The sequence below is a fragment of the Mustelus asterias genome, chromosome 4 (assembly GCF_964213995.1).
Source record: "Mustelus asterias chromosome 4, sMusAst1.hap1.1, whole genome shotgun sequence".
Lineage (NCBI taxonomy): Eukaryota > Metazoa > Chordata > Chondrichthyes > Carcharhiniformes > Triakidae > Mustelus > Mustelus asterias.
In genome coordinates, this window is record NC_135804.1 from 79,429,704 (window position 1) to 79,453,952 (window position 24,249).

General features: G+C 44.5%; 1 protein-coding gene across 1 annotated transcript in view; it reads left to right on the plus strand.

Moving 5' to 3' along the window:
• The window catches only part of LOC144492799 (dedicator of cytokinesis protein 11-like), a 298,872-nt gene that overhangs the window by 202,026 nt on the left and 72,597 nt on the right, over positions 1-24,249 (plus strand). The window contains 7 exon segments of the mRNA XM_078211239.1: positions 486-628; positions 3,824-3,939; positions 4,168-4,302; positions 8,095-8,277; positions 10,105-10,218; positions 12,868-13,083; positions 21,870-21,927. Coding sequence (XP_078067365.1) covers positions 486-628; positions 3,824-3,939; positions 4,168-4,302; positions 8,095-8,277; positions 10,105-10,218; positions 12,868-13,083; positions 21,870-21,927 — 965 coding nt within the window.

Sequence of the window (24,249 nt, forward strand, 5' to 3'; positions counted from 1 at the left end):
GCAACTAAATTTGCCATCCATTACCAGAACCTGCTGGATTACATCATTGCCCACTAATCTTGCATCATCCCCTCCACTCTCACTCCAGCAGGAGGCATGAGGACATTATGGATTTTGACAGGATTGAGAGCCAGCCCTTCTTTTGACCATAGCACCCTGGCCACTATTGCAGCCACTTCTAGTTCTAAAGCCACATCTGTCTATAGCTTCCACCCCATTGTCCCCCCCGTATGCCCACCCTAAGTACATTTTGTCTAAGAGAACCGCAGCCTTTCCCCTTAATCAATAACCAGCATTATTCATACTTGTAAATGTATTGTTTGGCCGCAATTCAAAATATTATTCTGATACATTTAGCTTTACCCCAAGCAGTTTTCGCTTGAATGCATAAACTGTAAAACTGCAGTGTCTAATCTAATGCATGCATTGGACTTTAAGGATTTGTTACATTTTGAAGGAGTTTATACTTGTATTTCTCTTCTCAGGACACAAGAAGGATTGGGCTCCAGACACAGTGCATCTGAGAGGAGGTCCCAGACAATGCCAGCTCTTCGGAGCCGAGCAGGAGCAATGCACGTCCGACTTCAGCAACTTGGCCATATGGACAGCTCATTCACCCTTAACCACAGTAAGTCCAAGCACACACGCACACACAACCCTCCTTATCCTTTGTGTTTATTCAGTAAAGTGACACTGGGCAAAGATTAAGTCCCAGCCATGTTGTTCATGAACAAATTGGGCAAGTAATGACATTCTATTGATGAAGCACTTCCCCCTGGCCATTGTAGACAGTTGTTCATCAACTGAGACACTCCTTCAAATATAATTCCCATCCTCAACACTGCAATATCAAAATACGTGGAAGAGGCAAGCAAATTTACCCCCAAAACCTCTCAAAGAATCTGTGAAAATTAAAGTGGGGGGCAGGGAATGTAGAAAATTCAAAATATTGGAAGAAAAGTCTTCCCCTATGTTATATATCTAAGTAGTTGCATGATTGCTTCAAGAGGAGGTCACATGATTTAATGGTGATGTCATTGGGATGTTTCACAGGCTCCTGCTTTTAATTTCAATTTTTGTACTCTGCAGAGAATATGGGGGTGATTTTCCCCCAAAAATTCAAGTGTCCAACGGAGGAGTCTAATGAAGACTGTCCCATCAGTTTATTTTCGATCTTCAGTAAAGCGATGGAAGGAATCACCATCAATGCTATCAAGCGGCACTTGTTTCACAATAATCTGCTCACAGAAGCTCAGTTTGGGTTCTGCCAGGGTCATTCAGCTCCTGATCCCCATGATAGCCTTGGTTCAAATATGGACAAAAGGGCTAAACTCCAGAAATGCGGTGAGAATGACTGTCCTTGACAGCAAGGCAGCATTTGACTGAGTGTGGCACCAAGGAGACCTGCAAAACTGGAGTCAATGGGAACTAGAAGGAAAACTCTCCACTGGTTGGAGTCATATCTGACAGAAAGAAAGATGATTATGGTGGTTGGAGGTCAATCATCTCAGTTCCAGAACTGCACTGCAGAGTCCCTCAGGGTAGTGTCCTCGGCCCAACCATCTTCAGCTGCTTCATCAATAACCTTCCTTCCATCGTAAGGTCAGAAGTGAAGATGTTAGCTTATGACTGCACAATGTTCCGCACCATTGGCAACTTCTCAGATGCTGAAGCAGTTTATGTCCAAATGCAGCAAGAATAGGACAATATCCACGCATAGAAACATGGAAAATAGTCACAGGAGTAGACCATTCGGCCCTCCGAGCCTGTTCCACCATTCATTATGATCATGGCTGATTATCAAATTCAATACCCTGATCCAGCCTTCCTCCCATATCCCTTGATCCCTTTAGCTCCAAGGGCGATATCTAATTTCTTCTTGAAATCACACAACATTTTGGCCTCAACTACTTTGGTAGTGAATTCCACAGATTCACCACTCTGGGTGAAGAAATTTCTCCTCAAACTATGATCCCTAGTTCTGGACTCCTCCAACATCAGGAACATTCTTTCTGAATCTACCCTGCCTAATCTTGCTAGAATTTTGTAAGTATAAGGCTTGGGCTAACAAGTGGCAAGTAACATTCATGCCACACAAGTACCAGTCAATGACCAGCTCTAACAAGAGAGGATCTAGAATAGAATAGAAGAATTCTATCTAACAATCTAATGATCTAACAATCACCCCTTGACATTCAAGGGCATTACCATCACTGAATCCCCCACTTTCAACATCATGGGAGTTATTATTGACCAGGAACTGAACTGGACTAGTCATATAAATACTGTGGCTACCAGAGCAGGTCAGAGGCTAGGAATCCTGTGGAGAGTAATTCACCAGTTGACACCCCCAAAGCCTGGGCACAATTTACAGTTTGCGATTGAATACTCTGCACTTGCCTGGATGTGTGCAACTTCAACAACATTCAAGAAGCTTAATAGCAGGGCTTGATTAAGTTGATTTGACAGGAAACATCATGTGACTGGTCGGGAATAGCCTTAGACAGAGAAACCAAGTCAGTTGCTGCTTGGGAGCTGTAGAGTGAAGTAGCTCTTCCTCTTTCTGAAGATTGGAAACTGGGACCTGCCAGAAAACAGGTCTCTTTCTCTGAAGTTCTGCTGGTTGAAGTTGGCTTTTTCTCTGGAGATGTTGTATGAGAGTCAGAAGACAGGTGTCTTTCTGTATCTGTCCAGAGGTGTTAAAAGGCTGAAAGTCTAGCAATTCACGTGTGCCTGTGTGTTTTTTTCTAACTGATTCTGAGGAGGGGCTTTACATCTGAGAGTATTTTGTTTATATTGGAACTATAGTGACAGTTAGCTGTTAAGAATTATACCTTGCATGTTTAAATATTACAATTGGTAAAAGTTACGTTAATTCTTTTTCTTTGTTGTTAAATAAATTTTGTTTTAATAAAAGTTTCCTAGTGGATCAATCAAATCATATCTGGAGCAGAACACCTTATACTCACCCTAATGCCAAAATCAAAAACAGTTGAGGTCTAGGCTAACTTCATAATATACCTGGGAGTTTATGATTTGGTCCATAACAAAGGAAAGAAAGTGGTACCAACTGTTTCCAGTCAAACCCAACAATCTGACAGTCCTCACAGTTGATATCCTTGAGAATGTCAAAGTTACAAATCCTTGATCTTATCTGCAGCAGAAATCCTCCTCCACCCATGTATCCTATTGGATGATTCCCCAGATTGACTGATAATATGCAGACTCATTATACAACACCTCCCACTGGAATAACCATCCATTTCAGAACAGAGAACCTATTAACTGCTGCAATTCAAGATGCAGAATTTTACTCCCATGAATACTCACATTTGAATGAAGGATTTTAAAATTTGATTTAAGCAATTGTTCATGTTGTAACGTAACTAGCACATGCTTCAACCCTAGATCTCCAAAACCCAAGCCACTCATTCTCATTGATAATGCATGCATGTTATCCATAGAATCCCTACATTGCACAAGGAAGCCATTCAGCCCATCGAGCCTGCACCAAACCTCCAGAGAAGCATTCTACCTAGGCTCACTCCCCGCCCTCTCCCCATTACTCCGCTCATTCATCATGGCCAATCCACCTAAACTACACATCTTTGGATTGTGGGAAGAAACTGGAGCACCCAGAGGAAACCCATGCAGACACGGGAAGAATGTGCAAACTCCACACAGTCACCCAAAGCCGGAATCAAACCCGGGTCCCTGATGCTGTAAGATAGAAGCAATTGGTCAGGATGTTATTTGAAGGTGTTTAGTGAAATGTTTCCTTGGACTTGAAATGTTTTTTTTCCTCCCCTGTATTTCTAAATAGATTTCGGAACAGGTGAAGCAGATATTAGCCACCAATCTTTGTTGGAAGGTAACTTGGCCACTGAAGCGTGTCTCACAGTTTTGGACACAGTGTCGTACTTCATTCAAAATTTCAAGGTTAGCACCAGGTCATTTTCTGATTGCTTTGAAAATCCTTGACCAGCTACCGTGTGTGTTCTTTCAGTGTCATATAGAAAAGTCAGAGATGGCCTCATGTGTCACAATACTGGATAGCAACACAAGACATCGTCCACTAAAATCCTGTTTGTATAAGTTATTTGAATGGGCTGCGGGCCTGTGAATATTGCAGTTTATCCACCATTTTGAAATTTGTTCCTCGCTCAGAATCAACTCCTGGAAGATGATGGGCACAACCCTCTGATGAAGAAAGTGTTTGACATCCTTCTCTTGTTGACAAATGGCCAGTCTGAGACAGCCATGAAGCATGCATTTGCATCTTTACGAGCCTTCATCACCAAGGTAATGACTTAGGCCCTTGTTCCATTTACAGCTGTATAAACTGAGCAGAGTTTGTGAAAATATCCACTCACGCTAATGAGCGCCTCAAATGACATAGAGATTGTCACATACAAATCTTAACCGCATTAGTCTATTTTAGCAGAGCTGGGCTCATTTATTCCCAATGGAAGGTTTATGACTGATGTGCTAAACATGTTGAAAAGATTTGATATCCTAGATATGGAGAAATTATTTCCTCTGGTGGAGATGCCTAAAACAAAGGAATATAATCTTAAACTTAGAACCAGGCCATTCAGAAGTGATTGAAGAATCATGTCTATGCACAAGGAGTAATGGACACTTTCTCCAAAATACTGCAGTTGCTAGTGGAGATGTCAGTGTATTGGTGATCTCAATGGACTAGTAATCCAATGACAGGTTAGTTTTAATTTATTCATAGGATATAGGCATTGCTGGCTGGGCCAACATTTGTTGCCCTTGAACTAAGTGGCTTGTTCGGCCATTTCAAGGGGAAGTTTAAGAGACAGATGTAGACCAGACCAGGTAAGGATGGTAGATTTCCTTCCCTAAAGTACATAAGTGAACCAGATGGGTTTTTACGACAATTGACAATGGTTTCATGGTCATTCCAGGTTTTTATTGAATTCAAGTTTCACCATCTGGGATTCACACCTGAGGTCCCCAGAGCATTACCCTGGATTACTCGTCCAGTGACAATACAATTACACCACTGCATCCCACTCTGACAACATGGGTACAAATCTCATCATGGCATGCTGAAGGAATTTAAATTCAATTACTCAAATCAAATTGGGCAACTTCTTGTCCTTTCAATATTTAATTTTGATGCCAGGATCACCACCATTGAAGGGCACTGGAGATGGTTTTGAAAAGAAACAAGCTGCTGAGGATTGGTGCTAGCACCCAGACCTGTCATGGATTAAGCATTGGCTAATGGACAGAGTTGGAAAACGGACAGAGTAGGAATAAATGGGTCATTCTCACATTAACAGGCTGTGGCTAGTGGGGTACAGCAAGGATCAGTACTTGGACCACAGATGTTCACAATATATATAAATGATTTGAATGTGGGGGTCAAATATAACATATCGAAGTTTGTGGATGATGCAATGCATGGTGGAAATCTGCATAGTGAGTAAGATGTAAAGCAGCTACAGGAGGATTTAGACAGACTTAGTGGCCGGAATTCTCCATCCTGCCCGCCACTGGAATTCTAGTGGGCGAGGAACGGACTAGTTCATTTAAGTCGGGCAGGAATTTCTGGTTTTCAGACAAGCACAGCCGGAGAATTCTGTCCAGCGAGTGGGAAAGAACATGGCAGATAGAATTTAGGAATTAAATGTTGGAAAATGTGAGGTAATCCACTTTGGTAGAAGGAACAGATGTGCAGAGTATTTCCTAAATGGTAAGAAATTGTAGACATACAAAGAGATCTGGGTGTCCTTGCCCATAAGTGGGGGCATGGTGGCACAGTGGTTAGCACTGCTGCCTCACAGAGTCAGAGACCTGGGTTCAATTCCAGCCTTGGGTGACTGTGTGGATTTTGCACATTACATTCTCTCCGTGTCTGTATGGGTTTCCTCCAAGGTGCTCTGGTTTCCTCCCACAGCCCAAAGATGTGCGGGTTAGATTGATTGGCCATGCTAAATTGCCCTTTAGTGTCAGGGAGACTAGCTGGGTGAATGCGTGGGGTTACGGAGATAGGACCTGGGTCAGATTGTTGTCAGTGCAGGCTTGATGGGCCTCGTAGCCTATATCTGCACTGTAGGAACTTTGAGTCCCTGAAGGCTAACATGCAGGTGCAGCAAGCTATTAGGAAGGCTAATGGAACGTTACTCTCTATCATAAGAATATTTGAGTACAGGAGTAGTGAGGTCTTCTTTCAATTGTATAGAAGCTTGGTTAGACTGCACCTAAAGTTCTGGGTGCAGTTTTGGACACATTACCTGAAAGGATATTCTTGGCATAGAGGAAATACAATGCAAGTTCACCAGGCTTGTTTCGGAGATGGTGGGATTGATTTATGAAGAGAGATTGGAGAAACTGAGCCCATATCCCCTAGAGTTTTGAAGAATGAGAGGTGATCTCACTGAAACATACAAATTAATCAAAGGAATCGACAGGGTAGATGGTTGGGGAGTCAAGAACCAGGGGACACAATTTCAAAATAAGGGGGATGCTATTTAGAACTGAGCTGAGGTGAAAATTCTTTACACAGACGGTTGTGGATCTTTGGAATCCTCTACCCTGGAAGGCAGTGGAAGCTCAGTCATTGTGTATGTTTAAAGCAGATTGATAGATTTCTGATTGACAATAACGTAAAGGGTCATTGGCGTAGTGGATGTAAAAGGCATTGAAGTGTCTGATCAGCCAATGATCGTATTAAATGGCAGAGTAGGCTTAATGGGCTGAATTGCTACAGTTGTACAGGACATTGGTGAGACCACATCTGGATGACAGTGTACAGTTTTGTTTCCTTGCTTACGTTTTTGCTCCTTGCAGTTTTAGAGTATTTTGTCTCTTCTCTCTTTATCTCTCAAGCAATTAACAATCTAACTATTGGGAGATATCTCTGCCTGTCTGTCAGATAGAGCAATCAAGCACTGTTTACTTATTTAGCAAAGTCCCTAAGCCAAGCAGGTGCTTCTGGTTCTGCTGTATTGAGTGCGGATAGGCCTCCACTGAGTCTGTGGCTTGGACACTCTTCTATGATGTGGTGCACAGTTTGCTCTCCCACAGGCACATACAGGGCTGGCACTAATACCCCATCTGTGGAGATTGACCAAGCAGGGGCTATGGTCAGTCCTGAACCTGTTGAGGTTGGACTCTCTTTCCTTGGAAGTCTGAAACCAGGCTTGGGTTGAGGACCAGGTACTTAATTGTCATGTCCAATGACCCCCATTAATTCGTCCAGGTGGAATTTGCGTTGCAGTCCTGTGTGGGAGGTTTTTTCCAAATTGACCTTGATGACAGTCATATCTTGGGTGGGTTGGTTAGATCAGCATAAAGTGGCAGGTGGGGCATTGCAAACTTTTTCTATCATTTTGTGGGTTATTGCAATTCAGCAGAAATGTGGAGGAATGATGTTTGCCAGGACAGGGAATCAAAGGAGTGATGTTAAGTGTAGTGTCCCGGTAATGATACGCATGGTAACATCCTGCTGGATGTTGAGGGCCTGTCAGCAGCCAAGTGAAGCTTCTTCAAAGTCCATGCTGATCAACACTCTATTCAGCACTGTAAACAGTATGTTACACGGCTCCAGCCCTGATTGAGTGGGTTTGTCAGTTCTGCTTGGGTTTATTTCAGCAAGTTATATCACGCATCCTCCCTCCACCCCCCTCATTCCACCTCAAACTGCCCCACCTCCACACTCTCACCATTGGCCAATTCTCTGGGTGCACCCCTTTTCCGCAGCCAATTAGAGAGCCCGTTATTATCCAATTAGATTAATTTGTGCTGTTTGTGAAACAAACTTTTCTCCCCATTGCCAATATGATTATAAATAATAGATTAAAATATTGAAGGAAAATGAAATTATGTTCAATGCCCAGATGTATCTTCTCTGGAATTTTACTCACAATAGTGTCCTGGGGATTAATCTTCAATTCCTCAACACTCTGGGACAATCCTGGGGAGTTTTCAACCCAAAGTTCAAATTCACTGCGGCGTAAATGTCAAAGGTTAAAGGAGTTTGTCTCTTCCCTCTTTTGAAATGTAGAGTTATGCTTTGATATTTCTTTTTCTTTTTCACCCCTACCACTTCCGCTCCAGTTTCCGACCACGTTTTTTAAAGGGCGAGACAGTATCTGCGCCACCTTCTGCTATGAAATCCTGAAAAGTTGCACCGCAAAACTGAGCTCGACCCGAAGCGAGGCCTCCGCACTCCTCTACTTGCTGATGAGGAATAACTTTGAGTACACCAAGAAGAGGAACTTCCTGAGAACCCACCTACAGGTCAGTCCCTGACTAAAGCCAGGTCAAACATGCAAGTCTTGTACCCAGAATCCCTGGCCCTGAGATCTACTGTGAAAGATCCTTCCAGACTGACGTAGGCATTGTTATGTGAAAACAGTCATGTCGTAATTTACCTCCAAAATGCTCTCCCACAACCAAATCCAACACTTGGCCCGGTTCATTTCCCAGTACCAAATCCAATGTGGCCCCACCTCTTGTCGCCTTATCCACATATTGTGTCAGGAACCCCTCCTGCACACACTGCACAAAAACTGCCCCATCCGAACTATTCGACCTATAAAGGCTCCAATCAATATTTGGAAAGTTAAAGTCCCCCATGACAACTATCCTGTGACCCCCACACCTATCCATAATCTGCTTAGCAATTTCTTGCTCCACATCTCTATTACTATTTGGAGGCCTATAGTAAACTCCTAACAACGTGACCGCTCCTTTATACAGGTTACTAATTGCTCACTAGGACACTGTAGTTTAATTACCTTTCCCATATATAATTAGGCAGCACAAAGAAGATGCTATGTTATTTTCAGTTTGCAAGGTTCTCCCAAATCCATTTCCACGCACCACCACCACCCCCCCCCCCCCCCCCCCCCCCACCCCACCCACCCCACCCTCTGCTCTCTCTGCTGTTTTTTTCTTTCGTGCCCGAGCATGCTGCTTCAGATTTTTTTTCGAACTGCACATGTGCAGTTCAGAGCTCCGATCGTTCCGGCAGTGCTAAGCCCCGTCCACTGCGCGGATCGGACTGGAGCCGGCAAAAAGCGTATGGGCGCGCTGCAAAGAGGATTCCGGGCTCGGATCTGCATTACGCCCAGATCCAGCCCTTAGACTCCAAATGGTAAAATCGGGCCCACTGTGTTTTGGCCTCAACTGCTTTCTGTGGTATTGAATTCCACATGCTCACCACTCTGAGTACAGAAATTTCTCTTCATCTCAGTCCGAAAAGGTTCACCCTGCATCTTCAGACTGTGACCCCCAGTTTCAGACTCCCCCACCATCAGGAACATCCTTCCTGCATTTACTCTGTCTAGTCCTGTTCGAACTTTACAGGTTTCTATGAGTTCCCGCCTCTTTAAACTCAAGCGAATATAAGCCTAACCGACTCAATCTCTCTTCATACATCAGTTCTCCCATCCCAGGAATTAGTCTGGTAAACCTCTCTGCCTTCCCTCCTTGGCAAGAACATCCTTCATGAGATAAGGAGACCAAAACCGCACGTAATATTCCAGATGTGGCCTCAACTAGGCCTTGTATAATTGCAGCAAGACATCCCTGCTCCTGCACTCGAATCCTCTCGCTATGAATGCCAACATACCATTTGCCTTCTTCACCACCTGCTGCAGCTCAAGGGTGATTAGGAATGGGCAATAAATGCTGATTTTTGCCAGTGATGACCCAATCCCACGAAAAAGAAAAATTGCAAGAACAAAAAGAACTCTGAAAATGACATCCAGAAAAGAAAATGTCAGTGTTTCAGCCATTTGATCAGAGCTGAAAAGCTGCACAGATCTCTTCCAGTGAGCAAAGTGAAGGGTAACAGAAAGAGGGGTTGACCTGGGTGTAGTTGGTTGACGGATGTCATTGGGCGGTTGCAGACAACTGAGATGAACATGTGAGGATGCTGCTAAACAGGCCAGTGTGACATACTGTGACAGCAGATTGCCAGTGGGAGCAGCTACAGGTAACAGGAACAGCAAGGCAGCTGGCCAAAGATTGAAAATAATCAGCTTTCTGTTGAAGAGTTTTAAATTGTCAATAATTTTATACATAAATGATGTGCAATGTGTAGTTTCATTTCTTTTTCAGATTATAATCGCAGTGAGCCGGCTGATAGCTGATGTGGTTCTAACTGGAGATTCTCGGTTCCAGGACTCACTCTCAATTATCAATAACTTTGCCAATAGTGACAGAGCTCTGAAGGTATGTGTGGGCTTCTCTGCTTTACATGTAACACGGTGTGCTGTGCAATGTAGAAAGTAGCATTCCCTCGGTTCCTGTGTATCTGCTATCAGTGCAAGTAAAGCCTGACCCTTCATGCTTTTGCTCACAAATATAAAAGAAACTTTGAAGTGAATTAATATTCCACAGTCCATTCAAATTGGATCTCTCTCAATTATCTATTCAATTCTGCCATGAATTTTCAACACCATTTCCCTCCCTGGCCAGTTTAAAATTTGCATGAAGTGATTCAAGTTAAGCTGTCCCCACACTTTCCCTCTTCCATGCCTGAAATAGGTAACATGCAATGATGCTGAGGATGCATTTTTAATGTAATTATGCTTCAGTGAAAAGAGAAATTCTTGTGTAAACTTATAGACAGTTGTTAACCGTGAGAACACTCTTATCTATCAGCACAGCATGTTGTTGTTATACTGAGAGATAAGTGCAATTTGGCATAGTTCCACAGCTGTTTTGCATGATTTGCATCTGATTCTATACCCGTTGGATTATTTATTTTCCAGCTGTGTCACAGTTTGCGATCAAGATGTTTGTGGGTCAGTGAAGCGGGGTGTGGTGCTTGAAGTAAGATGGAGAAGAGGGAGGGGGAAGAGATGGTAAGGGTCTGAGATAGCATGGTTGTGGAAGAGATCACATGGCGAGGAACAGATTGGTAAGGGGAGCAATGATGAGGGAGCGAATGCAGCAGGAGAGATCATTTAAAAAAAAGACTTCTATTTTCATAACATAGGATTACATCGGATATACAACACAGAAACAGTTCCTTCAGCCTTACCAATCCATGCCAGTATTTATATGTTCCACTTGATCCCCGTCCCATCTTTCCTCAACTAAATCTACCATCATAACCCTCTATTCCCTTCTTCATCATATGCTTGTTTAGCCTCCCCTAAAATATATCGTGGGGAGGCAATGGCCTAGTGGTATTACCGCTAGACTATTAATCCAGAAACTCAGCTAATGTTCTGCAGACCTGGGTTCGAATCCCGCCATGGCAGATGGTGGAATTTGAGTTCAATAAAAAAAATCTGGAATTAAGAATCTACTGATGACCATGAAACCATTGTCGATTGTCGGAAAAACCCATCTGATTCACTAATGCCCTTTAGGGAAGGAAGTCTGTCATTCTTGCCCGGTCTGGCCTACATGTGACTCCAGAGCCACAGCAATGTGGTTGACTCGGAACTGCGTTCCAAGTGTAACTAGGGATGGGCAATAAATGCTGGCCAGCCAGCGATGTCCATGTCCCGTGAATGAATAAAACAGATCTGTAAAACTGGCATCAACCACTCCCTGTGTTAGTGAGTTCCACATTCTCACCTTTCTCTGGATGCAAAAGTTCTTTCTGAATTCCCTATTGGATTTCTTGGTGACTATCTTAATTGATAGCCTTTTTTGCTCTCTCTCTCTGCATCCACTCCATCAGTTTAAAGATCTTTATTAGATTGTACTGCACAGGCTTCTTTTCTCAAGAAAAAAGAGACCCAGCCTGTCAATCCCAATATGTAAGCCCACACATTTCTGATATCTTCCTTGTAAATCTTCTCTGCACCCTCTCCAGTATCTCTCTATCTTTTGTATGATGTAACAACCAGAACTACACATTTCATCTCTCAGTCTGCTTGAAAGTCCCACCACAGTCACCATTACCTTCTCAGGATAATTAAATGTCAGACTTGCCAGTGTCACCCGTATCCTGAGAATACATTTGTTTTAAATGCATGGGCATTGAATTCAAATTTTTCCCCAATGGCAAATCCTGGAGCTCTTCATTTTAAGTAGAACATAAGAACTTCGGAAAAGGGGAGGTTCCTTAGACCCAAAAGCCTTTCCCTATGTAGCATCATTGCTGCCCTTGAAAATCAGCATGCACTTTGACTTTATGTGAGCAGTGCCATGGGTGATTGTCCAACACTATCTGTAACATCGCCTGACCCACTTCCTGTTTCAAGTTCTCTGCTGCTGAACCCCTCACCCGGGTTTTTGCTTCTTCCTGACTGGATGATTCCAATGTTCTCCTGGGCAGCTTCTCACCATCCTCCTTCCATAAACCTGAGCTCATCGAAAATTCTACTGCCAGTATACCAACTTGCACGAAATCCTTTTCACCCAGCCTCCAGTGCTCGCTGACCTGCTTGGACCCTCAGTCCTGCAATGTCTCATAATTAAAATTTATATAATCACTTTCAGATCCCTCTATGACCTCTCCTGTCCCTATCTCTGTGGTGTCCTCCAGGCCACCAGTTCACTGCAATATCTACCCTCCTCCAACTGGCCTCTTGAGCATTTACCACATCCATCAGCCTGTCTATATTTGAGGGTTGTGCCTTTAGCTACTTGGACCTTAACCTCCAGAAGTTTATCTTTAAATCTCTCTGCCTCTTTCCTTCCTTAAGACAAAGCTTCTTTGACCAAGCTTTGTGTTATCTAATACCTCCTTATGTGGTTCAATTTAAAATTAAGCTTTCTAACACTCCTGTGAAATGCCTTGGAACATGAAGGTACAATATAATTATTTATCCTGTGTGTGAATAGGCCTGGTCCCAAAGAAAGATGAAAAGCTGGATTTACCTTTGAAACTATTGAACCATTTCTTCCATCCTTACACAGGCAACTGCTTTCCCAGGTGAGGTGAAAGATCTGACGAAGAGAATTCGCACGGTACTTATGGCCACTGCTCAGATGAAGGAACATGAGAAGGACCCCGAGATGCTTGTGGACCTTCAGTACAGTTTAGCCAAGTCCTACGCCAGCACACCTGAACTCCGGAAGACTTGGCTCGGCAGCATGGCCAAAATCCACTTGAAAAACGGAGATCTGTCCGAGGTGAATATTCCACACGTTTAAACAGCGCATATGAATGAGTTTGATCCTCACCAGGACATGTGCACAACACTTAGAAATAGGAAGCTGGTGTCAGTAAAAGAGTAAGAGTTTTAACAACACCAGGTTAAAGTCCAACAGGTTTATTTGGTAGCAAATGCCATTAGCCATTGGCGGCACGGTAGTACAGTGGTTAGCACTGCTGCTTCACAGCTCCAGGGTCCTGGGTTCGATTCCCGTCTCGGGTCACTGTCTGTGTGGAGTTTGCACATTCTCCTCGTGTCTGCGTGGGTTTCCTCCGGGTGCTCCGGTTTCCTCCCACAGTCCAAAGATGTGCGGGTTAGGTTGATTGGCCAGGTTAAAAATTGCCCCTTGGAGTCCTGAGATGCGTAGGTTGGAGGGATTAGCGGGTAAATATGTGGGGGTAGGGCCTGGGTGGGATTGTGGTCGGTGCAGACTCGATGGGCCGAATGGCCTCCTTCTGCACTGTAGGGTTTCTATGATTCTATGACTAGCTTTCGGAGCGTTGCTCCTTCGTAAGATGGAGTGGAAATCTGCTCTCAAACAGGGCACAGAGACACAAAACCAAGTTACAGAATACTGGTTAGAATGCGAATCTCTACAGCCAACCAGGTCTTAAAGATACAGACAATGTGAGTGGAGGGAGCATTAAGCACAGGTTAAAGAGATGTGTTAAAGAGATGTGTATTGAGACAATCCTACAGTGCAGAATGAGGCCATTTGGCTCATCGAGTCTGCACCAAATACAATCCCTATCCCCATAACCCCATGTATTTACCCTAGCTAGTCCCCCTGACTGGGGCAACTTAGTATGGCCAATCCACCTAACCTGCACATCTGTGGACTGTGGGAGGAAACCCACGCAGACACGGGGAGCACATGCAAACTCCACGCAACCAGTGACCCAAGCCGGGAATCGGATCTGGGTTCCTGGCACTGTGAAGCAGCAGTGCTAACCGCTGTGCCACCATGCTGACCTCTTCAACTTGAAAAGCCTCAAGACTTGCACAAAGTTTGTTGAACAGCTGCTGAGTGAACTCTTGTTCGCAGACTGCTATGCTGTCATAGCACATACTCTCGAGAACATTCAGCTGCTTGTTGATCATTTTTCCAAAGCTATAGCAACAACGCATTTCCTGTGAAACAAACAGTGCTTGGCACGGGACCCCCAAGTAGTTCTAAATCCACCACTGGCCTTAGGACAGTTTGGCCTGACAATAAGCCTGAAAATTAGAGATTTTTATCAACCTGCCCCTTGCCACATACTCCAAGACCCCAGAGCCACAACCAAAAAGACACCCTCTGTTTTGAATAGATAGAAGTTTTGCATGGAGCATGAAGTTTGTCTCAGAACAAAGCTCAAAGTCTACCAGGCAGTGCTTACATCAGCTCTTTATAAGTGTAATTCTGGGCGCCAAGGTGGCACAGTGGTTAGCACTGCTGCCTCACAGCGCTAGGACCCGGGTTCGATTCCCAGCTTTGGTCACTGTCTGGGCGGTGTCTGCACGTTCTCCCCATGTCTGCGTGGGTTTCCTCCAGATGCTCTGGTTTCCTCCCACAGTCCGAAAGATGTAAGATGCTCCTTCGTAAGATGGAGTGGAAATCTGCTCTCAAACAGGGCACAGAGACACAAAATCAAGTTACAGAATACTGGTTAGAATGCGAATCTCTACAGACAACCAGGTCTTAAAGATTCAAGGGGCGGCACGGTAGCACAGTGGTTAGCACTGCTGCTTCACAGCTCCAGGGTCCCGGGTTCGATTCCCGGCTCGGTCACTGTCTGTGTGGAGTTTGCACATTCTCCTCGTGTCTGCGTGGGTTTCCTCCAGGTGCTCTGGTTTCCTCCCACAGTCCAAAGATGTGCGGGTTAGGTTAATTGGCCAGGTTAAAAAAATTGCCCCTTAGAGTCCTGGGATGTGTAGGTTAGAGGGATTAGTGGGTAAAATACGTGGGGGGTAGGGCCTGGGTGGGATTGTGGTCGGTGCAGACTCGATGGGCCGAATGGCCTCTTTCTGCACTGTAGGGTTTCTATGATTTCTATGTGCTGGTTTAGGTGCATTAGCCACCGTAAATTCTCCCTCAGTGTGCCCAAACAGGCGTTGGAGTGTGATGACTAGCAGAGTTTCACTTCATTGCAGTGTTAATGTAAGTCTACTTGTGACACTAATAAATAAACTTAAAAAGGTATCACATGAAGAAAGTGGAGGCATTCCATCTCTGCTATTTGCACGTTGAGATGGGAGGATCAAATCCCCAACAGCTTTGTCCTTGCAAAGTGCTGTGTACCTGGCATTGAGAACACATCCTCCGACAACTCCAACCTAGACTGTAAATCAGTCTTTTTTCTTTGCTGGATACATATATGTCGAAGAGATAGGAGAATCCATCATCATTGCCTAACAAAGATCTATCAATAGTTTTGAAATGTTCAGTTGATCCCTGACACTTGTAGGAGCGAGTTCCATTGCCCTTTGTGTGAAGAAATGTCTCTGATATCCCCCCTGAATAGCCTAGCTCTAATTGTCAACGTGGATTTCCTTGCTCTGGACACTCCCATCAACAGAAATATCTCTCTGTTTACCCTGTTAAATCCTTCCATCATCTTAAATACCTCAATTAATTAGCCCTGGCTCTTAGATATTCAAGATACTACATATAAGAACATAAGAACATAAGAAATAGGAGCAGGAGTAGGCCATCTAGCCCCTCGAGCCTGCCCCGCCATTCAATAAGATCATGGCTGATCTGACGTGGATCAGTACCACTTACCCGCCTGATCCCCATAACCCTTAATTCCCTTACCGATCAGGAATCCATCCATCCGCGCTTTAAACATATTCAGCGAGGTAGCCTCCACCACCTCAGTGGGCAGAGAATTCCAGAGATTCACCACCCTCTGGGAGAAGAAGTTCCTCCTCAACTCTGTCTTAAACCGACCCCCCTTTATTTTGAGGCTGTGTCCTCTAGTTTTAACTTCCTTACTAAGTGGAAAGAATCTCTCCGCCTCCACCCTATCCAGCCCCCGCATTATCTTATAAGTCTCCATAAGATCCCCCCTCATCCTTCTAAACTCCAACGAGTACAAACCCAATCTCCTCAGCCTCTCCTCATAATCCAAACCCCTCATCTCCGGTATCAACCTGGTGAACCTTCTCTGCACTCCCTCCAATGCCAATATATCCTTCCTCATATAAGGGGACCAATACTGCACACAGTATTCCAGCTGCGGCCTCACCAATGCCCTGTACAGGTGCATCAAGACATCCCTGCTTTTATATTCTATCCCCTTCGCAATATAGGCCAACATCCCATTTGCCTTCTTGATCACCTGTTGTACCTGCAGACTGGGCTTTTGCGTCTCATGCACAAGGACCCCCAGGTCCCTTTGCACGGTAGCATGTTTTAATTTGTTTCCATTGAGATAGTAATCCCATTTGTTATTATTTCCTCCAAAGTGTATAACCTCGCATTTCTCAACGTTATACTCCATTTGCCATATCCTCGCCCACTCACTCAGCCTGTCCAAATCTCTCTGCAGATCTTCTCCGTCCTCCACACGATTCACTTTTCCACTTATCTTTGTGTCGTCTGCAAACTTCGTTACCCTACACTCCGTCCCCTCCTCCAGATCATCTATATAAATGGTAAATAGTTGCGGCCCGAGTACCGATCCCTGTGGCACGCCACTAGTTACCTTCCTCCAACCGGAAAAACACCCATTTATTCCGACTCTTTGCTTCCTGTCGGATAGCCAGTCCCCAATCCACTTTAACACACTACCCCCAACTCCGTGTGCCCTAATCTTCTTCAGTAGCCTTTTATGGGGCACCTTATCAAACGCCTTTTGGAAATCCAAAAACACCGCATCCACCAGTTCTCCTCCATCAACCGCCCTAGTCACATCTTCATAAAAATCCAACATGTTCGTCAAGCACGACTTTCCCCTCATGAATCCATGCTGCGTCTGATTGATCGAACCATTTCTATCCAGATGCCCTGCTATCTCCTCTTTAATAATGGATTCCAGCATTTTCCCTACTACAGACGTTAAGCTGACCGGCCTATAGTTACCCGCCTTTTGTCTCCTTCCTTTTTTAAACAGCGGCGTAACATTAGCCGTTTTCCAATCAACCGGCACTACCCCAGAATGCAACGAGTTTTGATAAATAATCACTAACGCATCCACTATTACCTCTGACATTTCTTTCAATACCCTGGGATGCATTCCATCCGGACCCGGGGACTTATCCACCTTCAGTCCCATTAGTCTACCCAGCACTGCCTCTCTGGTAACATTAATTGTATTAAGTATTTCTCCTGCTGCCAACCCTCTATCGTTAATATTTGGCAAACTATTTGTGTCCTCCACCGTGAAGACCGACACAAAAAACTTATTTAAAGACTCAGCCATATCCTCATTTCCCACTATTAACTCCCCCCTCTCGTCCTCCAAGGGTCCAACATTCACTCTAGCCACTCTATTCCTTTTTATATATTTATAAAAACTTTTACTATCATTTTTTATATTAATTGCTAGCCTAGCTTCATAGTCTATCCTTCCTTTCTTTATCGCTTTCTTAGTCTCTCTTTGTTGTTTCTTAAATTTTTCCCAATCACTTGTTTCTCCACTATTTTTGGCCACTCTGTACGCAGCTGTTTTTATTTTAATACTCTCCTTTATTTCCTTCGTTATCCACGGCTGGTTCTCCCTTTTCTTACAATCCTTGTTTTTTGCTGGAATATATTTTGCTGAGAACTGAAAAGGATCTCCTTAAAAATCCTCCACTGTTCCTCAGCTATCCTACCTGCCAGCCTGCTCTCCCAGTCTACCTTAGCCAATTCATCCCTCATCCTATCATATTTCCCTCTGTTCAAACAGAGGACACTGGTTTGGGACCAAACTTTCTCCTCTTCCATCTGAATCAGAAATTCGACCATATTGTGGTCACTAGACCCAAGAGGGTCCTTCACAATAAGATCCTTAATTCTACCTACCTCGTTACACAATACCAGATCCAAAATAGCTCGTTCCCTCGTCGGTTCCGTAACATGCTGTTCAAGGAAACTATCCCGACAGCATTCTAAGAACTCTTCCTCCATTCCACCCTTACCGACTTGAGTCTGCCAGTCAATGTGCATGTTGAAGTCCCCCATGATTATTGCCGTTCCGTTTTTACACGCATCCCTTATCTGCTTGTTTATAGCCCTCCCTACCTCAACATTATTATTTGGGGGCCTATATACCACACCTACTAGTGTCTTTCTCCCTCTACTATTCCTCATCTCTACCCATAATGATTCCACGTTTTGTTCCTCAGAGCCTATGTCATCCCTCAGTACTACCCTGATATTATCTCTTATTAATAGCGCGACCCCACCACCTTTTCCTTCCTGTCTATTCTTCCTAAACGCCTGATACCCCTGGATATTCATCTCCCAGTCCTGGTCACCTTTCAGCCACGTTTCTGTAATGGCCACTAGATCGTACCCACTCGTGCTGATTTGCACCATCAACTCATTTACCTTGTTCCGAATGCTTCGTGCATTCAGGCAAAGTGTCCTTATTCCAGCTTTTATCTGGACCCGCTTTGATGAGTCGCGAACACCCTCTCCCTCTACTCCCTTATCTAAATTACCGCCTTCATTCACTTGCACCCTCTCCTCTACCATTAATTTTGTAATTCCCCTTACCCCTGCATCCTCCACCCCATCAATTAGTTCCTTGATCCTAGTCAACTCTTCTAGCTCCCCTCCCCCCAACCTATCTAGTTTAAATTCTCCCCAGTAACCTTAGCCAACCTACCGGCCAGGATATTGGTCCCCGTGTGATTCAAGTTCCACCCGTTTTTTGTATACAGATCACCCCTGCCCCTAAAGAGGTCCCAATGGTCCAGGAACCTGAATCCCTGCCCCCTGCACCAGTCCCTCAGCCACACATTCATCTTCCACCTCACTCCATTCCTGCCCTCACCTTCCCGTGGCACAGGCAGTAATCCTGAGATTACTACCTTTGCTTTCCTCTTTCTCAGCTGTCTCCCTAATTCCCTGTACTCCCTTTTCATGACCCCTTCTCCCTTCCTACCCACATCAGCGGTACCAATATGTACCGCTACCTCAGGCTCCTCTCCCTCCCACCTCAGGATTTCCGGGACGCGACTAGCGACATCCTGGATCCCGGCCCCAGGGAGGCAGACCACCATGCGAGAATCCCGCCTACCTCCGCAGAAACGCCTGTCTGTCCCCTTCACCATCGAGTCCCCGATTAATACCGCCTTCCTCCTCTTTTCCTTAGCCCTCTGAGTTACAGGGCTGGACTCCACTGCGGAGACACGGCCACTGCTGCTTCCCCCAGGCGGGCTGTCCCCCCCAGCAGTACTCAAGCAGGAGTACTTGTTGTGCAGGGGCAAATCCACTGGGGTGCTCTCAACCACCCTAGCCTTACCCTTCCTGGCCATCACCCACTTGGCCTCCTCCCGTTGCCCTGGTGTGACCACCTGATGATAGCTCTTGTCTATCACCTCCTCATTCTCCCTCATCAGCCTAAGATCCTCGAGCTGCAGTTCCAGCTCCCTAACACGGTCCCTCAGGAACCGCAGCTCGACACACCCCTCACAGATGTGGATGTCCGGGAGGCCAGATGCCTCCAGGACCTCCCACATCCTACACTGGGAACAACACACTGGTTTCACACTCATACTGGACACTTTATGTCAATATAGATTGTGCCAATGTGTTTGCAGCAGCTGATCATGTCAAAACCAATTACACATGTCAAGCTTTGTATATACCTCCATTTAGTTCTTATTAAACTGATAACCAAAACATTTATCTAGACCCAATCAGCAGGTACACTGACATCATTCCATTGATTCATTCCTTTACGCAAGAGGTTTTTTTTTTATTGCTGTTTGACAAAATCTATACTTAGATAACCTGAGTGACCCTATTGCATCGAGGCTTAAACAAACTGAATCTCCATAAACTTTCCAGTTTCACTTCTGGTCTGGTTGGTACCAGCCAACAATGCAAATCTTTTCATCCCTGCAGATTATGATTATGTCAGAGTGTATCAGCTGGGTACCTTTCTGAAGGAAATTTGTTTTTCTCTAGCCCACTCCATGGCTTTAGGATGTCCCGAAATACCTCACGGTCACCAAAGTACCTTTGAAGTGTAGTCACTGTTTGTAATGTAGGGAATGTGGCAGCTAATTTTCACAAAGCAAAATCCCACAAACAGCAATGACCAAATACCCTGTTTTCGTGATATTATTTGTGGGATAAATGTTGCGCAGCAGAGCTTCACTTCTCTCTGCAAATAGTACCATCAGTTGCATGAGAGGGAGCAGACGGGACTCTCTCCAACACCTCTCCCCAAAAATGGCCTCTAACATCTCATCCAACAGATGGGCACATTTGATAATAAGGCACTTCCTCAATCCTGTGTCGGTGTGCCAGCCTGGACCATGTGCTCACGTCCCCTGCTGCTTGAACCCACAGCCTCCTGGATCAGATGCTGGAATGTGACCAACTCAGCCACAGCTACATATGAACATTCGAATTAGAAACAGGAATAGGCCATTCAGTTCCTTGAGCCTGCTCTGCCATTGGATAAGATCATGGGTGATCTAGTTGCTGCCTTAGCTCCACTTTCCTGTCTGCCCTCCATAACACTTGACTCCCTTGTCTATCGAAAATCTGACTATCTCTGCCTTGAATAGATACAGTGACTCAGCCTCCTCCACTCATAGAAATCATAGAAACCCTACAGTGCAGAAGGAGGCCATTCGGCCCATCGAGTCTGCACCGACCACAATCCCACCCAGGCCCTACCCCCACATATTTACCCGCTAATCCCTCTAACCTATGCATCCCAGGACTCTAAGGGACAATTTTTAACCTGGCCAATCAACCTAACCCGCACATCTTTGGACTGTGGGAGGAAACCGGAGCACCCGGAGGAAACCCACGCAGACACGAGGAGAATGTGCAAACTCCCCACAGACAGTGACCCGAGCCGGGAATCGAACCCGGGACCCTGGAGCTGTGAGGCAGCAGTGCTAACCACTGTGCTACCGTGCCGCCCACTATCTGGGTTAAAGGATTCCACTGATTAACAACCCTCTGAAAGAAAAAATATTCTCCTCATCTCCATCTTAAATGAGAGACCCCTTATTCTTAAGTTGTATCCCCTTGTTGTAGTCTCTCTCACAAGGAAACATCCTTAAATTATCTACCCTGCCAAGTCATAGAATCTCCACAGTGCAGGAGGAGGCCATTCGGCCCACTGAGCCTGCACCAACAACAATCCCACCCAAGCCCTATCCCCGTAACCCTAAGTATTTTACCCACTAATCCCCCTGACACTAAGGGGCAATTTAGCATGGCCAGTCAACCCAACCCGCACATCTTTGGAGTGTGGGAGGGAACCAGAGGAAACCCATGCAGACACTGGGAGAACGTGTAAACTCCACACAGACCCAAACCAGGAATTGAACCCTGGTCCCTGGCGCTATGAAGCAGCAGTGCTTCACTCAGGATCTTATATGTTTCAATAAGGCCACCTCGCAATCTTCAAAGCTCCAATGGATACAGGCCCAACCTGTCCACCTTTCCTCATAAAAAGGTATCACATGAAGAACCCTAACCCATTAATTAGCCAAGTGAACCCTCTCTGAACTGCATCAAATGTTACTGTATCTTTTGTTAAATATTTGCCTGTTGGGCAAGCTGTGAATGAGTCTCTGTAACATACCCGTTTTCCATTGCAGGCAGTGATGTGTTATGTTCATGTGGCAGCCTTGGTTGCAGAATACTTGTACAAAAAGAGTAAGTGAGATATTTTGTACTAAATTCAGTGGCTTGTTATGAACAAATTAAAATAAGATATTAGTTGAATATAAGAGCCTTTAATGCCTTGGGATGTTTTATATATTAAACCTACTATATAGATGCAGGTTGTTATTTAGTTTACCAGCCCTTTCTGTATCTAGTTTACTAAACATGTGTGGTATCTTCATTAATACAGGAAAGCTGTTCAGTGTAGATAGGAAGTCACGATTGGACACAACGCATTCTGAAAATGTTTCTTTGTGACTGTAAGTCAGGACTTAACTTATTTGTCTTAAATGGGTCAGTGGCTCTGCTGGAACACTGAATAGAGGAGTGGCATATAAATATCCCAGGTGCTTGCCAGTTTATTCCAACTGTAGTAAACAAAGAAAATGCTGGAAACTCTCAGATCAGGAAACATCTGTGGGGAGAGAAACAGATGTCAGAACCTCAACAGAGAATACTACAACAAGGGAGGAGGCTATTCAGCCCATTGAGTCTGCATTGGCTCTTTTGAAGAGCAATCAAGTTATCTCATTCCCCAGCTCTTTTCCCATATCCTGGAATTTTTTTTCCACTTCAAGTAGTTATCAAATTTCCTATTGAAAGACACGATTGAATCTGTATCTGCCACCCTATCAGGCAGCACATTCCAAATCCTAACCACTCACTGCATCAAAATATTTTTCTTCGTGCTCTTTTGACAACCAAATTAACCTTCAGTGATTGGAAACTCTTATTTACTCAAACTAAACCCGTCACGATTTTAATACCTCTTTCAAATCACTTCTTGGCCTTCTATGGAGGACAACTCCAGTTTCATAGAATCCCTACAGTGCAGACGGAGGCCATTCAGCCCATTTAGGATCAATTTAGCATGGCCAGTCAACCTAGCAGTCTGCAGTCCATCTATATAACTGTAATCACCTGGGACCATTCGAGTAAATCTCCATTGTATCTTCTGTAGGTCCTTCCTAAGGAGTCATGCCCAGTATTGGACACAGTGTTCTAGTTGGAGCTGAACTAGTGTCTTATACAGGCTTAGCATAGTTTCCCAGGTTTTGTGCTCTGTGTGTTTATCTATAAGGCTTTATTGACTACTTTGTTCTCTTGTCCTACCTCCTTCAAAGCTTTTATGTGCAAACGCCTCCACATTCTCTGTTCTAACACCCGCTGTAAAATCATAGCGTTTAGCTTTTTTTTTCTTCCTAATTCTTCCTATCAAAGTGCATTTTCTCTGCTTTAAATTCCAACTCTCATGTGATTGCCCATTCCACTGGCCTTTTTACGTCCTTATGAAATCCATCGTTAACTCTCTCATTGTTTACTGTTGCTACCGAACTTGCTGAGTGTTTTCCAGCATTTTGAGTTTTTGGTTTAGGTTTCCAACATCCGTGGTATTTTATTTTGTTGTTGTGACAGTAGTTTTTCACAGTAAATGCTGCTGCTGACTCAGAGACTCACTTCGAGCCAAGTGGGAAGTATCCCAGTAAAGATCAGAGCGCCACTTCGTACTGCTTTTGGTCAACTGCGATTAATATATCCGTATTTGGCTCAGTGTCAGAGCTTGTTTTATAATAATTCTGTGAAGTGTCTTTAGCATAAAGAAACATCCAAGGCCTTGGGACATTTCATGACATTAATGATGCTGTATAAATAGTACAGAACTTGAGTACTGCTAAAAAAGGAGATTCAAAACCTTTCATCCTGCACACAATTCACAAGAATGCCAAATCTCATTCTTTGCTGTGTCTCGTGCTAACTCATGATTGGGCCGAAGGCTGCCACTTTTGCTTCCAGTGTACCTCATAAATTGTTGTTTCTTTTGAGATTTGATATTCTTGCAAGTCTGCCCTGTTGAGTGCAAGATGAAAAGTTTCGACAGCATGTCTCTTTTTCAGCAAGAAGTAAAAGTTTTTTTGAATGAAGTGTGTGCATGTGTATACGTGGGTGCACGTGCATGTGATAGTTGGTGGTGTAGTTGGGGGAGTCGGTCTGGATATCTGTATGTGCCTATCAGTGTTATATTTGTCTTGGTGTGTGTAATTGTCTGTCTCTGTCTGTGAATGTGGATATGAATATATGAATGTGAGTGAGATTGTATGCATGCAAGTGAGCCAGGGTGTGAGAATAAGCAGACATGCGGCAGCATGTAAATGAAAGTATCTGAACATGAGCAATGAAAGGCTGAGAAATGAGGACTGCTAATCGCAGGTCAGATCTTATGGCCCGATTCAGACCGACCGGTTACCCATCAAGCAACATTGTAAATGCAGTCCTTATGCTTCAACTGTGAGAGCTATTTATCATTTAAGTATC